The sequence below is a fragment of the Dioscorea cayenensis genome, unplaced genomic scaffold (assembly GCF_009730915.1).
Source record: "Dioscorea cayenensis subsp. rotundata cultivar TDr96_F1 unplaced genomic scaffold, TDr96_F1_v2_PseudoChromosome.rev07_lg8_w22 25.fasta BLBR01002186.1, whole genome shotgun sequence".
In the NCBI taxonomy this organism is placed as follows: Eukaryota; Viridiplantae; Streptophyta; class Magnoliopsida; order Dioscoreales; family Dioscoreaceae; genus Dioscorea; species Dioscorea cayenensis.
Window position 1 is genome coordinate 50,875 of NW_024088577.1, and position 12,297 is coordinate 63,171.

At 36.3% G+C, this 12,297-nt stretch overlaps 1 protein-coding gene and 2 long non-coding RNA genes across 3 annotated transcripts; all 3 read left to right on the forward strand.

The window, feature by feature from the left end:
• Window positions 1-4,514: 4,514 nt before the first annotated feature.
• Window positions 4,515-6,203, forward strand: LOC120257563. Its single transcript, XR_005535719.1, has 4 exons — window positions 4,515-5,209; window positions 5,339-5,403; window positions 5,927-5,966; window positions 6,159-6,203. It is a non-coding gene; the product is annotated as an uncharacterized LOC120257563 (long non-coding RNA).
• A 6-nt stretch (window positions 6,204-6,209) lies between these two features.
• Window positions 6,210-7,110, forward strand: LOC120257562. Its single transcript, XR_005535718.1, has 4 exons — window positions 6,210-6,223; window positions 6,439-6,541; window positions 6,628-6,695; window positions 6,911-7,110. It is a non-coding gene; the product is annotated as an uncharacterized LOC120257562 (long non-coding RNA).
• Window positions 7,111-7,866: 756 nt separating this feature from the next.
• On the forward strand, window positions 7,867-9,586 carry LOC120257567 (putative disease resistance protein RGA1). The gene is made up of 2 exons (XM_039265023.1): window positions 7,867-8,689; window positions 8,733-9,586. The coding sequence occupies exons 1-2, from the start codon at window positions 7,867-7,869 to the stop codon at window positions 9,584-9,586; spliced, it is 1,677 nt and encodes a 558-aa protein (XP_039120957.1).
• Window positions 9,587-12,297: the final 2,711 nt, after the last annotated feature.

A 12,297-nucleotide genomic window follows, 5' to 3' on the forward strand; every position in this document is an offset into this window, starting at 1 on the left:
GATGTTGTCTTATCCTATTGTAAATTTTGTGTTCTTATTATTGTCTATCCCTGTATTCGTGTATTTTTGTATTTTTTGGACTTACGTGTCGGTATTACATACTTTGTAGAGTTTGTAATCCACGTAACTTTCGATTGGGTTGTTATAGATTTACATTACGAATTAGATTACGAGGCCTTGCGAGGCCTATAGGGATCACACCTTATTGGTCTCTGACCCGGTTTGTCTGCGTCTGCGGGTCCGGCGAGCGGATTCGAGTGTAACAAATAAAGTGGTATCAGTGAGATTCGGTCTTTTTTTATTTCATTTAGTGGTCTTAGTGCGTGTGTTAGATAGAAGTGTTAAACACGAAGTGTTGTTTTAGAATTTGAACCCATATCGAGTTAATGACATCGAAATGGGTTTTAATCACTGATTGATTCTATATTGCCACCTCACTTCCAGATTTGCCCTTAAAAGAGCATCTTGAGCCTTAGTCTAGTTTCCATGCCTTGAATGACTTTGATTTATATAGTAGATCCGCTAGCTTTAATTCACCTTATGTTCTTGATGATTACATTGATTTTTGATTTTTCTTTAAGAGTAATCACTTTGTGCCATTCTTTTTAGTGGGAAAAAAAAACCTTTTGGTCATCTGCCATCACCCATGATTGTGTAGCTTGAGCATTAAGTATCTTGTGGATTATTTGATCCTTCAAAAGGAAATGCTTTCTTCTACCCCAAAGTAAGTCTTGTGCCAAAGTCAAATGGTGTGTGTGGTATCTCTCTTTAAAAACAACCTTGGCTTGTCATTTTGCTTCTCGTATTTGACATGACTCATATGCTAAGCTATTGGTTCATTGCCATCCTTTGGATTATACATTTGTTAATTGTGTATATCACATTGAGTTGCGATATGATGTTATCTACTTATGGACATCATTTGTGCATTAGACCCATTTTGTTTTCTTCAATGTTACGAATTCTAGAAAGTTGAATCAGTTTTCAACACTTTTTTAGTTAGGTGTGATTTATTGACATCTCCGGATGCCAAAATAGTTTGTGAAGTTAAATTGTGCTTGTCCTTGGCCCTGTTTAAAGTGGTTGGAGTATTGATATGAGCTTTGGGTGGCAAGATATGCTTTAAAATTGAGGAACAACATTTCTTATAGTTTGATGATGTCCTAATCCTCCTTGAGGCGAGAATAATTTTTGAGTGGCATGTTGTTGCAATGTCTTTTGGATAATAATTGATAATCATTGGAGAATCATCTTGGGAAGGTAAAATGAGCCCATATTACTATGATGTTTTTCATCTTGATTATGAGAGGATTCATGCCATGATATTCAAGTGGATGTAATTAATCTTGCCTGACCATTGATGTGTAAATTTAGAACATTACGCTTGTGGATAATTCAAGAAAAATTTTTAATTTGGGTGGATACTTGGTCAATTTTAAAACAAAAGACTTCTAAAAAAATAAAAAAAAAATTCTGATAATTAAAATAAATGCATAGATTAATTGGTCAATTTTAAAACAAAAGACTTCTAAAATAATTTATCCTATTAAATAATTTATATCGTCATTATATATTTTATTATTTATATTAATTATCATAAATCACGAAATATGACATTTATGGATATGAGTGGTTCTAAACTTGTTTTACGTGTTTAATGTATTACGGGAATGGTCTCGTGATAATATCCGTCAAGAAGTGTGTACGATCAACTCTCTCTCTCTCTCTCTCTCTCTCTCTCTCTCTCTCGCCTCTCGTCGGGAACAATGGCGGTGGGCGATTCTCTCAACGATCTTAGGGGCCGATCATCAAGTTAATGACACTATACGTATTTTCGATATAGAGGCCCAATTTGGGGAGGAGTTGATGGGCGGTGGGAAGCTCAGCAGTATTTACTTCAAATCCAGACCTACTGGTTGAAGATGCGAGAGGAGGCGGCTCATGGAGCAGTGTCGAGTCTGGTGATCTTTGCTTTCGGAGATGTTGCCCTATGATCTTGAGGACATTCTTGACGAGGCCAACACACATGTCACTGCTCATCAGTACGCAAGGCCGAGTTTTATGGTTCCTTGAAAAGCAAAGGTGCGTGACTTTTTCTCTCTTCATCATAACCCCTCCTGTTTCAACTTCAGTTTGGGGGATAAACTTAAAAGCATCAACAAAAGAATAGATGATGTCGTAGAGGAGATGCATACCTTCAATTTTAATGTTGTCGACAACAAAAAAACAACAACGACGACGGGGCCTTGGAGGAATAGGCCACAAACACATTCCTATGTACACGAATCGAGATGTGATCGGCGAGAGATGAAAATAAAGAAGAAATAGTGCGAGATCTTGATACATGACCATTTTGAAGAAAGTAGCGATGGTTTCCATAGTCGGTATGGGCGGTTTAGGCAAGACAACACTTGCTTTCGGTTGATCTATGGAGATGAAAATGTGAAGAATCACTTCCAGCTGCGCATATGGGTATGTGTCTCGATGATTTTTGATGTGCCAAAGCTTGCTAGAAACATCATGCTCGCTTCCTCGAGAAATCTTATGATCAGTACAAACATGGAGGTGCTACAGTAGTGATCTCGGCAGCTCACGGGGCGGGAAAGAGTATCTGCTTGTATTGGATGATGTTTGGAATGAAAATCACATGAAGTGGGATGCACTTAGGCAGTACTTCTTGATGGAGGCGAAGGAAGAGCGAATTTTAGTAACCAGCATAGCAGGACTGCTCAAGGATAATGGGTGCAAGAAAACCTTATCCTCTGAGGGTTTATCGGGAAGAAAGCTCCACGGGCTTTGTTTGAACAAAAAGCATTCACCTCAAGTGTATCAAGACAACGAAATTGAGTACGAGATAGGTAAAAAGATTGTTAGGAAGTGCAAAGGATTACCTCTTGCAATAAAAGTAGCAGGGGAGTATCATGCATTCCAAGAGCAAAAGAAAGTCAATGGCAAGCGTATGTTAGAGAATAAAAATATGGGATATACCACGCTACACAATTTTTCAATTTTAGAAAGCGAGTTTATTAGAGGGGTTTTTAAAAACCGACTCCATAATTATATTTTATATTAAACTATACAACGGTTTACAAAAACCCCCTCAAATTTAAAAAAACCCTCTCTCTCTCTCTCTCTCTCTCTCACTTGCCTTGCGGGTGTTGATCTTCGCCCGCATCGCTCGCGCTGCCGAGCACTCACTCACACGATCGCCGCCCGATAATCTTCGAGCACTTTTGAAGCACCTCCGCCATTGAGTCCTAAACCCCTCGGTCTTCCCTTCATTCCCTCCGGTCTCCGGCCCGATGTTGAGCGCCGGGTGGTTTTTCCTTTTTGCCCTTAGATTTCTAGGTTTTAATATACCTTTCTCGGCCTTTTGGCTAAGATCAAAGTGTAGTGATTCTAGGGTTTTTAGATTATGGATAGATTTTTTTATGAATGTGGTTCTGCATTGCTTCACTTGCCGTTGGACCTTGACCGCCACGGAGCTTGATCGAGGAAAACCTGCTGGCCATGATCGGGATCTCTCTCTCGAGAAATCTAAGCTTCTTTTTGAGGAATTTTTCGGGTTTTCTGAAATTATTTTGATAATTGGGGATTTTTTTTCTTTTATTTATTTTTATTTTGAGAGATCTAAGCGTTTGTAGAGCCATTTTCATTTGTTTAAAAATTTTAGCTAGCACTGGGTGTGTGTATCTAATTATGGGGTTTTTCCTTAATTTTTTTGGGATCTTCTTTGTTGATTTTATTTTATTTTTTTTTTTTTAATAGTGATTCCACTTATTTTGATCATTTGGTTTCCATTTTTGGGGGAGTTGTTTAAAAGTTTATCTTGTAATTGAGTGATGTATTCCACTGATTTAGTTTTTGAAGGTGTATGCATGGACCTATTATTAGATCTATGCTTTTTGATATGATTTTGTAATTGAGTGATGTAGTCCCGATTTAGTTTTTTAATACTGAGACTTGATTACATTTCGATCCGGTTGTCGGATATACAAATTACCCATTTCTTGAATCTAATGCTAAGTACCTATTTACTATCTTGAATATGTATAATCTTTTTAACATGCTTGGTCTTTTGTTCTCCTTGCTTGTTAAAGAACTTCATTAATTTTCAGGTTTTTTCCCAAAAATTGACATAAAGAGGTGATCATCAATCTAGACCTTAAAAGTAAATAGAATTTAGGAATAAGTGAAGAATCTAGAAGTTGGCCATTAGTTGTCGAGATACAAAAGATTACCCATTTCTTTAATCTAATGCTTAGTGCCGATTTTACTACTTACCGTCTTGAATATGATTTAGAATTTTTTTTTAACATAGTTTGTCTCTGTTTACTATTTCTAATTGCTTATTGAATAACTTCATTAATTTTGATGGTTCCTGAAATTGTCACAAAGATATGATCATCATTCTAAACCTTAATGTAAAGGGAATTTAGCACTAGATGAAGAATCTAAAAGCTGGCCATTATAGAAGTCATCTATGTATAAAAGGTAATTTTTGGGTTTCCACGTCCATCTACGTCGGAAATGCTAATAAATGAGGTGGTCCTGTAAAGGTTCTATGAGATCGGCTTTTTCTTTATATACAAATGTGATCAATTCTCATTGGTGGTATGTTTTGTTTATTAAATTAATCAAGGCATCTCTAGCACTAACTGGGTTTTAGATTCTGTGTCTAAAGAACAAGCAATTGATCTCCATGTTCTCTTTTTCCTGTCTGTCAACACTTGTCATCTAGTTTTTGCTTGCCCTGCGATATCGTCTCCAAGACTCAACATGTTTGAAGTTGAACAGATTCTATTTGACCATATGATTTGCAACACTAGTAACAGAACAATCAAAATCTAAGTTCTCTTTTTTGATTTGGATTTATTAAAGTGTTCTCCAATTCAACAAATTGCACAAGAACAAGTACGTGATGGATTGTAAAAAAAAAAAATGGTTACAATGAAGAACTTTCGCTGTTTTGCTTTCTTTCTTTTTTATCATGGAAGAATACTAAAGATTAATTTAAAGGCAACAAATGTATCCAAAGAGTGGCCTGTAAGTTGTGCAAGTGTTCTAATTCCAAGAGTGAGATTCAGATTTAATACTTATTTGAATTGAGGGTTCTAATGTGCTCTGCCCATATAATGAAAAATATTTCAGGATCATGGAGGGGAAAGTTTTGGAGCGAATGACATTTTACTTGATGAAATTTTATCAGGTCTATATCTTCTCCAGCTTTTTATATCTCAACATCATTATTAACAATAGTCAAGCAGCAAAATTTTGTGAAGCTTTGGGGACTATATTGATAGATGTTATTTTACCAATCTTATTGCAAATATTGTAGGAGATAATGTCGGCTCATTTTCTTCACCTATGGTTCTTGGAACGGTACATACAGAAGAGAATGAGGTTCATATCCTTGCTTAACACAGAGTTGTCTTGCTTCTTTCTCGTTTCTATAATCTCCTTTGGTTGGTGTTGCTGCTGCTATCATAGATTTTTTGCTTTCTGTGTGTGTTTGTGGAGACATAGAATTCTTTATCATTGGGTTAGTAAGTGCATGTGAAACTTCAAATCTACAAGTTTGGGCTATTGGCTTATGTAATTTCTATTGATTTAAAACACCTGGTCACATTGCATTTTTCTATTGGGAGCTTTTGAAACTTTGTAAAGCAAAAAAATAATCTTTGATAGTTGAGGGTTTTATATGAATCAGGGGCCAAAGGGGTTTGAATGATAGCAATCATCGGCAGTTTTAGTAGCCCAAATACTCAGGTTTTTTAATTAAGTTCATTCTGCTAACTTCACTATCATTTGTTGACTTGACACATTAAGGGGAGTAATATCTCAATTATAGATTTTGCTTGCAAAGTTTGTTATGGTCTCTCTCTCTCTCTCTCTATGTATTTACAAGTTTATTTCAATGCTACAGATGATAGGTCAGATGGTTGATAGCTTCTCAAATATCAAAGGTAAGCATTAGAGCACAAAATGTGTCATATGCTTTAAGAGATAACTTTGATTATGAGAAAATTCTTGTTCTCTGCCACATGTATACTTAAAAGTGAATTCTTTATAACTGATAATCTCCTTATGATTTGAATATCCAGTTACTAATAAATAGTTGTTGGGTATACTCAATTTCCATTGTTAAATTTCAACAGTTGATGAAGAGTGTGGATCATTTCCTTCGGAGGTGAATGTCTCCAGCAGCAAAACAGAAGTAAAGGTTAGATTACTGTTGATTTCTGATATATTCCAGTTCTCATTGAGATACCAATGTACCATTTTTCGGTTATAAAAATTGTATTGCTAAATTTTTTCCATCAATTTGTAGATTGGAGGAGAAAAAGAAATATAACACAATTTGTTGTCATGCTGCGTGTTTTATCTATATAGAAATTTGTGCTGGATCTGTTTGAGTAAATTATAATTATGCTACAGGCAGTAGATCAGAAAGGTGAAAACTTACCTGTGAACAACCATCAAGTTGCAGATTTAGAAGAGATGAACATTCAAGGACAACATCTGGTTTCACCACTTGCAGGTTTGTCATGTATAGCCATAAATATTTTTACCATGCAGCAGTATTATATTCAAACTTCTGCTGGCTAAAATTAAATTTAATGACAGCTAGTGAGCATTCAGATAATATTGACAGATCTTCACCACCAAATGTTAATTCAGGAGAAAATGAAAAGGTACAATTTCTCTAAATCTTCTCAGAGCCTGATTTGCATAATATGATGTTTGAGATCCCTAAATCTAAATCTTCAATGCTTTCTGAATTCACTCTTGTTCAGTTCTTTTCTTTCACCTTTCTTATGAGTTGGAATGGGTACTCAGGTAGTGACCTGCAATACTCAAAATTCAAGTTTTTAGTTGGAATGGATTTTTTTTTTTAATGTTTTTGCAGATTTTGGAGAATTCATGGTTAAAGATCAAGAGGGTTGAAGATGAAGATACATGAAGCTTTTTACTTTGTGTAATTAACTCGAAAAATATTTTGTAATGAAAGTACATAAATAGTGTAAACCTCTTATATTTTGTTATTACTCAAAAAACATTGCACTTTAACTCATAACATGTCAATAAAGGTCAATGAAATTGAATTTAGGATATTTTTGAATGTAATGAAAAATTTATGTTTTTGATTTACAGGTTCAACAAATTTATTTATTATTAATAGGAAAAAAATTAAAATTGAATTCAATAACAAATTTAGAGATGGTTATAACCACCTCTAAAAGTATAAACATGGAAGAAATTAATAGCTATAGAGGCGGTTATAACCGCCTCTTCCACTTATAATTTTTAGAGGTGGTTACTATTCAGAATTAATGAAAATTTAGTAGATATAGAGGCGGTTATAACCACTTCTACCATTTATAATTTTTAGAGGTGATTATAACCGCCTCTAAAGCTATTAAAGAATAATGAAAACTTAGTAGTTATAGAGGTGGTTATAACCGCCTCTAAAACTATTGAAGGGTAATGAAAACTTAGTAGCTATAGAGGCGGTTATAACCGCCTCTACTCTTCTTATTAAAAACCGCTTCCGTAAATAAAACTTACCCCAACGGTTGATAGAAACCGGCTCTAAAGTATAGAGCCGGCTTGATACGAGGCGGTTTAGAGGCGGGTAAAAAAACCAACACTATATCTATAGAGGCGGTTATAACCGCCTCTATAGGGCTTTGAAACCGCCTCAAAAACACTTTTTTGGTGTAGTGACGTGCTAAGGATGAAATCGGAGCCCCATTGTGGCTAAGCTATGTTGATTTGCCCTCTGAAGTGAAGAAATGTTTTGCCTTTTGTGCCATATTCCCAAAAGATAGTGTGATTGAAGTAGATATGCTTGTTCAAATTTGGATGGCTCATGGGTTTATTCCATCTCAAACTGTAAACGATATAGAAGTTGAAGGCCATGAGATTTTCGATGAATTGATAGGGAGATCTCTTCTGCAAAATGTTACTGATGGAATTGATAGTGTCACCCATTATTATACCTCTAATGATGGGCGTCCTTCCCGAGGTTGTAGACTGTGTAAGATGCATGATCTCATTCATGACCTTGCCTTATTTGTTACTGGAGATGAGTGCTCCACATTGCCTCAAAGAAATGAATTCATGAAAATTTTAAAAAGGACCCGTCATTTCTTATTAAATCATGATGTAGGATATGATATGGGTGATTGCGTCCCTAGTGTTCGCACTGCATTATCTGTCGGAATGGAATTCATTGGGCTGTCAAAGTTGAAGTTGCTCAGAGTGTTACAGTTGGGTCGAGAAGCAAATGTTGACGAGCTGCCTACTTCAATAGAATATTTGCACCATCTAAGATATCTCAATCTTTCTGGGACTGACATAAGAGAACTACCAGAATCAATCTGTATGCTTGTTAATTTGCAGACATTGAATTTGAGTCTTTGTATTCATCTTACTAAACTTCCCATGAGTATAGTATACATGAAGAGTCTTAGACATCTTCATCTTAGTAATTGTCATACACTAGAAATCATGCCATCTGGTCTAAGTCAATTGCCTTGCTTGAAAACATTAACAAAATACATTGTCTCAGAGGATGCGGGGAACAAGATAGGAGAGCTACAGCGTTGGGATCTTGAAGGTGAACTTGTGTTGTATGACCTCCACAAGGTGCAGAATGCAGATGAGGCAAAAGAAGCTAATATGAGTAGCAAACAAAACATTAAGTCATTGTACCTGTCTTGGGGTAGGAGAGCATCAGTGGAAAATGCAGAAAATGCAGAAACCTCACGCTGCATTAAAAGAGCTCAGTCTGCAATATTATCCGGGCACACAGTTTTCAATGTGGATTAGAGACAGACAGCAACTTCAGCATCTGGTTAAGATCCGTCTCGCATGGTGCGGAAGATGTAGACAACTCCCGGCCCTGGAGCAATTACCTTATCTTGAAGATCTCACTATTTGTGAAATGCATGGCATCAAACACATAATTAACAACACCATCGCCATCGGCAATGCATCATCATCATTCCCTGCACTGAGGAGACTTTGGCTTAGTCAAATGGCTAACCTGGAGGGGTGGTGTTTGGAGGAGGATAGAGAAACTGCTCCACCCTTGTTTCCATGCCTGACTGAGTTGGTTATTTATGAATGCCCGAAGTTGACAACCATGCCACAAATTCCAACTCTCAAAGAGTTACACATATCAGAATCATACTGCGGGACACAAATCGCTCTCATGGCCAAGCAGAAGGGGTTCTTCAAGCATTTGAAATCTCTTGACAGGTTGTGGCTAAGGCGATGTGAGGAGTTGGCTTTGCTGCTGGAAGACAAGGAGGAGACAATACCCTTAAGCTCATCACTTCATTTATTAGGTATTAATGATTGCAGTCAGTTCTCATTATCAGCGGCTTTGCAGAACCTTACCTCCCTCGAATGTCTCAATATGTCTCATTTTGAAGACCTATTGTCCTGGCCGGATGAGATGTTGAGAGATTCGGAATCCCTCAAATATCTGAATTTAAACTTTTTGCAAGAATTTGATAAGTGCATCATCACAAGGAGATTGTGGTCTACCGTTTCTAACGGATCTTACGGTTTCTGATTGTGATGCGCTGATAGAATTACCCAAGTGCCCTGCATCTCTCGATAGCTTGTCTGTTCGCAATTGTCCAAGCATCATGTCTTTGTATTCAGATATGGGACACCTCACTTCATTAATCTTTTTATCATTATCTAAATTACCCAAGCTGGTGTCTCTGTCAAAAGGGTTGCAAGGCCTCACTTTCCCTTAAATATCTATATATTGAAGATTGTCCAGCCCTGAAGTCATTCCCAGAAGGCCTCCAACAGAGGCTTCCTACTCTTACAAGGCTTAAAATTAGTGGATGCCCTAAGCTAGAGAGGCGATGTAGGCCAGGAGGAGACTATTTCCATCTTGTCTCTAGCATCTCAGAAAGATCCATAAAAAGCAGCCCTAGAAGGACTCTATTAGCACCTTGTCTCTAACATCATGGAAGCATAAATAGTGAGCAATCATTCATCGCTCAAAAACATAACTACTCTCTTTACAAGTTATGAATCAATGCATTGCAACAAATTCCGCCTTTTTTTGGTGGCGATTTTTCATCGATCGTTTTGCTTGTTTGCTTGATGCATTTTTATTTCAACAAGCATGTTTTTATATGGTGCCATCTTCTCCCCTGCTCTTTTTTATGTTATTTCTCTCTTTTATTTCTTTTGTTTATCGAAAAATATAATTATTATCACTTTTCTGTTTCTGCTTCATTTTCTGTGTGTTGTGACCTACAAAAGCAATATTTTCTGCTTCCTTGACTAATTTTAAAACCAGAAATATTAAGACCACATTTGGCAATCAAGAGGCAACACTGATTAGGATCAGTATAAATTGTAACTGTGAATATATGGAATCACTGTAATTAGTTCAGTTAGGAAGTGTGATGCTGGGTGTCTTAACTGTTAATATGTTCATTATTATTGCCTCAAGATCACAATCAAAATTGCAAGGTATTCTGAGTTAATAAAATCCAGTTGTATTTGTTATTCATGCAAGCTTGATTTGTGCCTTTGTTTTTTCAGTCCATGTTCATTGTGCTTGCTATTGTTAATGAACACTTATTCTTGTTATCATATCATGGCACAGGAAAATAGAGGAAAAAAATGCATCTTTCCCAGTGATCTCATGTCTTTCAATGTACATAACTCTCGTGGTGTTCTCTTGCTAGTTCTCATTTATGCAGCTTCCCTGAATTGATCTCTTTGTCTAAACCAGCTTCCAATCATTTTATCAGTGACTATATTGCACCAAGTGATAATGTATTAATCTTAATAGTTCATGTGACTTGGTTACAGATTTTAGGAGGTGGAGGATGTTTTTGTTATTGGTAAATCGATTACGGCAGGGTACCACGATTCATTCTCGGGAGGGTGTATTGTTTTGCAAAAAGAATTTGGAGTTTTTTCCCTTCAAAGATATGGACTTGTATTAGCTTGAATCTATAATATGATTGTCGCATATTTGATGCAATCTATGACTAGGCAAATTACCGAAGGTTATAAGACTCATCATGTTGAAGATAAAATCCCTCGGAGAAACCAATTAATTGGCTTGTTTTTTTCCGATTGAACTTTTAGGAGGGATTTGGAGTTACTTGGTGGTTATTTCTTGGCAACAAGGGGGAAAGACTGGAAAGTTCATTTTGTTATAGATGGATCTTCAGTCGTTGTTAGCTACCATCAGCAATTAGCTCATTACTTGGAGAATCAAAGCCATAGTTACATGTTTTTTTACCCACAAAATAGTTAGGATGCAAAAATCAACCCCTTTGTTTTTGTCAGTGATTTCAGAATCAATTATAAAACTTGTGTATTGTTGGTTCTGCTAGCATTTCTCTATTCATTTTCTCCCTGCTCTTGTCAAGTTATAATCTTTTTTGTTTTAATTTCTATCATTTGTTTCTTTTGTTTGTTTTAAATATAATCCATTAGATTGAGCTCTTCTATTAAATAACAGCTGCCTTTGTGAAACGATTTCATCTAGGACCTATGGTTATTTGTTTCCAGCATCATTCTTATGTGCTTTAAATATATAAGATGGCTAGCAAGATTCATTTATTTATTTATTTATTTATTTATTTTTTTGATTTAAATGTGGATAAACCACAGATTTATTGAAATAAAAGTAGAAGTACAAGGGTAGAGTCATCTCTCACCAAAGGTGAGGAAGTACAAAGAAACAACAAAGGAGAAACAGGAAGTACAGAGAAATAACAGAAAAGGTAAAGTAGACGGAAGACACCGTCTGACATCTCAGGCCTGCTTAGACGGACGTAAGGGACACCTACTCCTGTGCAGCACCGTCGTCGGGATCGCCAAATGAGGTAGATTTTCTAGAGCTAAGGAAGTTGAAAGAGCACTTAATTTTCTATGAGGCTTCATTGAGTGATTGCTGGTGCTTATGAGCAACTGTTGAGAACCAAGAGAGAAGCATATTAACAGTTTTAGAAATAATATTGTAATGCGGTAAAGCATTCATTTGAAAAATATGAGAATTTCTTTCAATCCAGATAATCCACAAGACAGCTCGGGAAATGAGGTCCCAAAGTATTTGGTGCTGAGAGATAAGGGATGGTAACCAGGAGGTCCAAAGTAAGGGGATTGACTGTGGAAGAGGATTGAGGTCTAAGGCTTGAGTAAAGAAATCCCAGATACGTTTAGAAAAAACACAATTGAGGAAAAGGTGATTCAGATTTTCGATAGCATTGTGACAGAGAACACAGGTATCTGAGGTGTAGT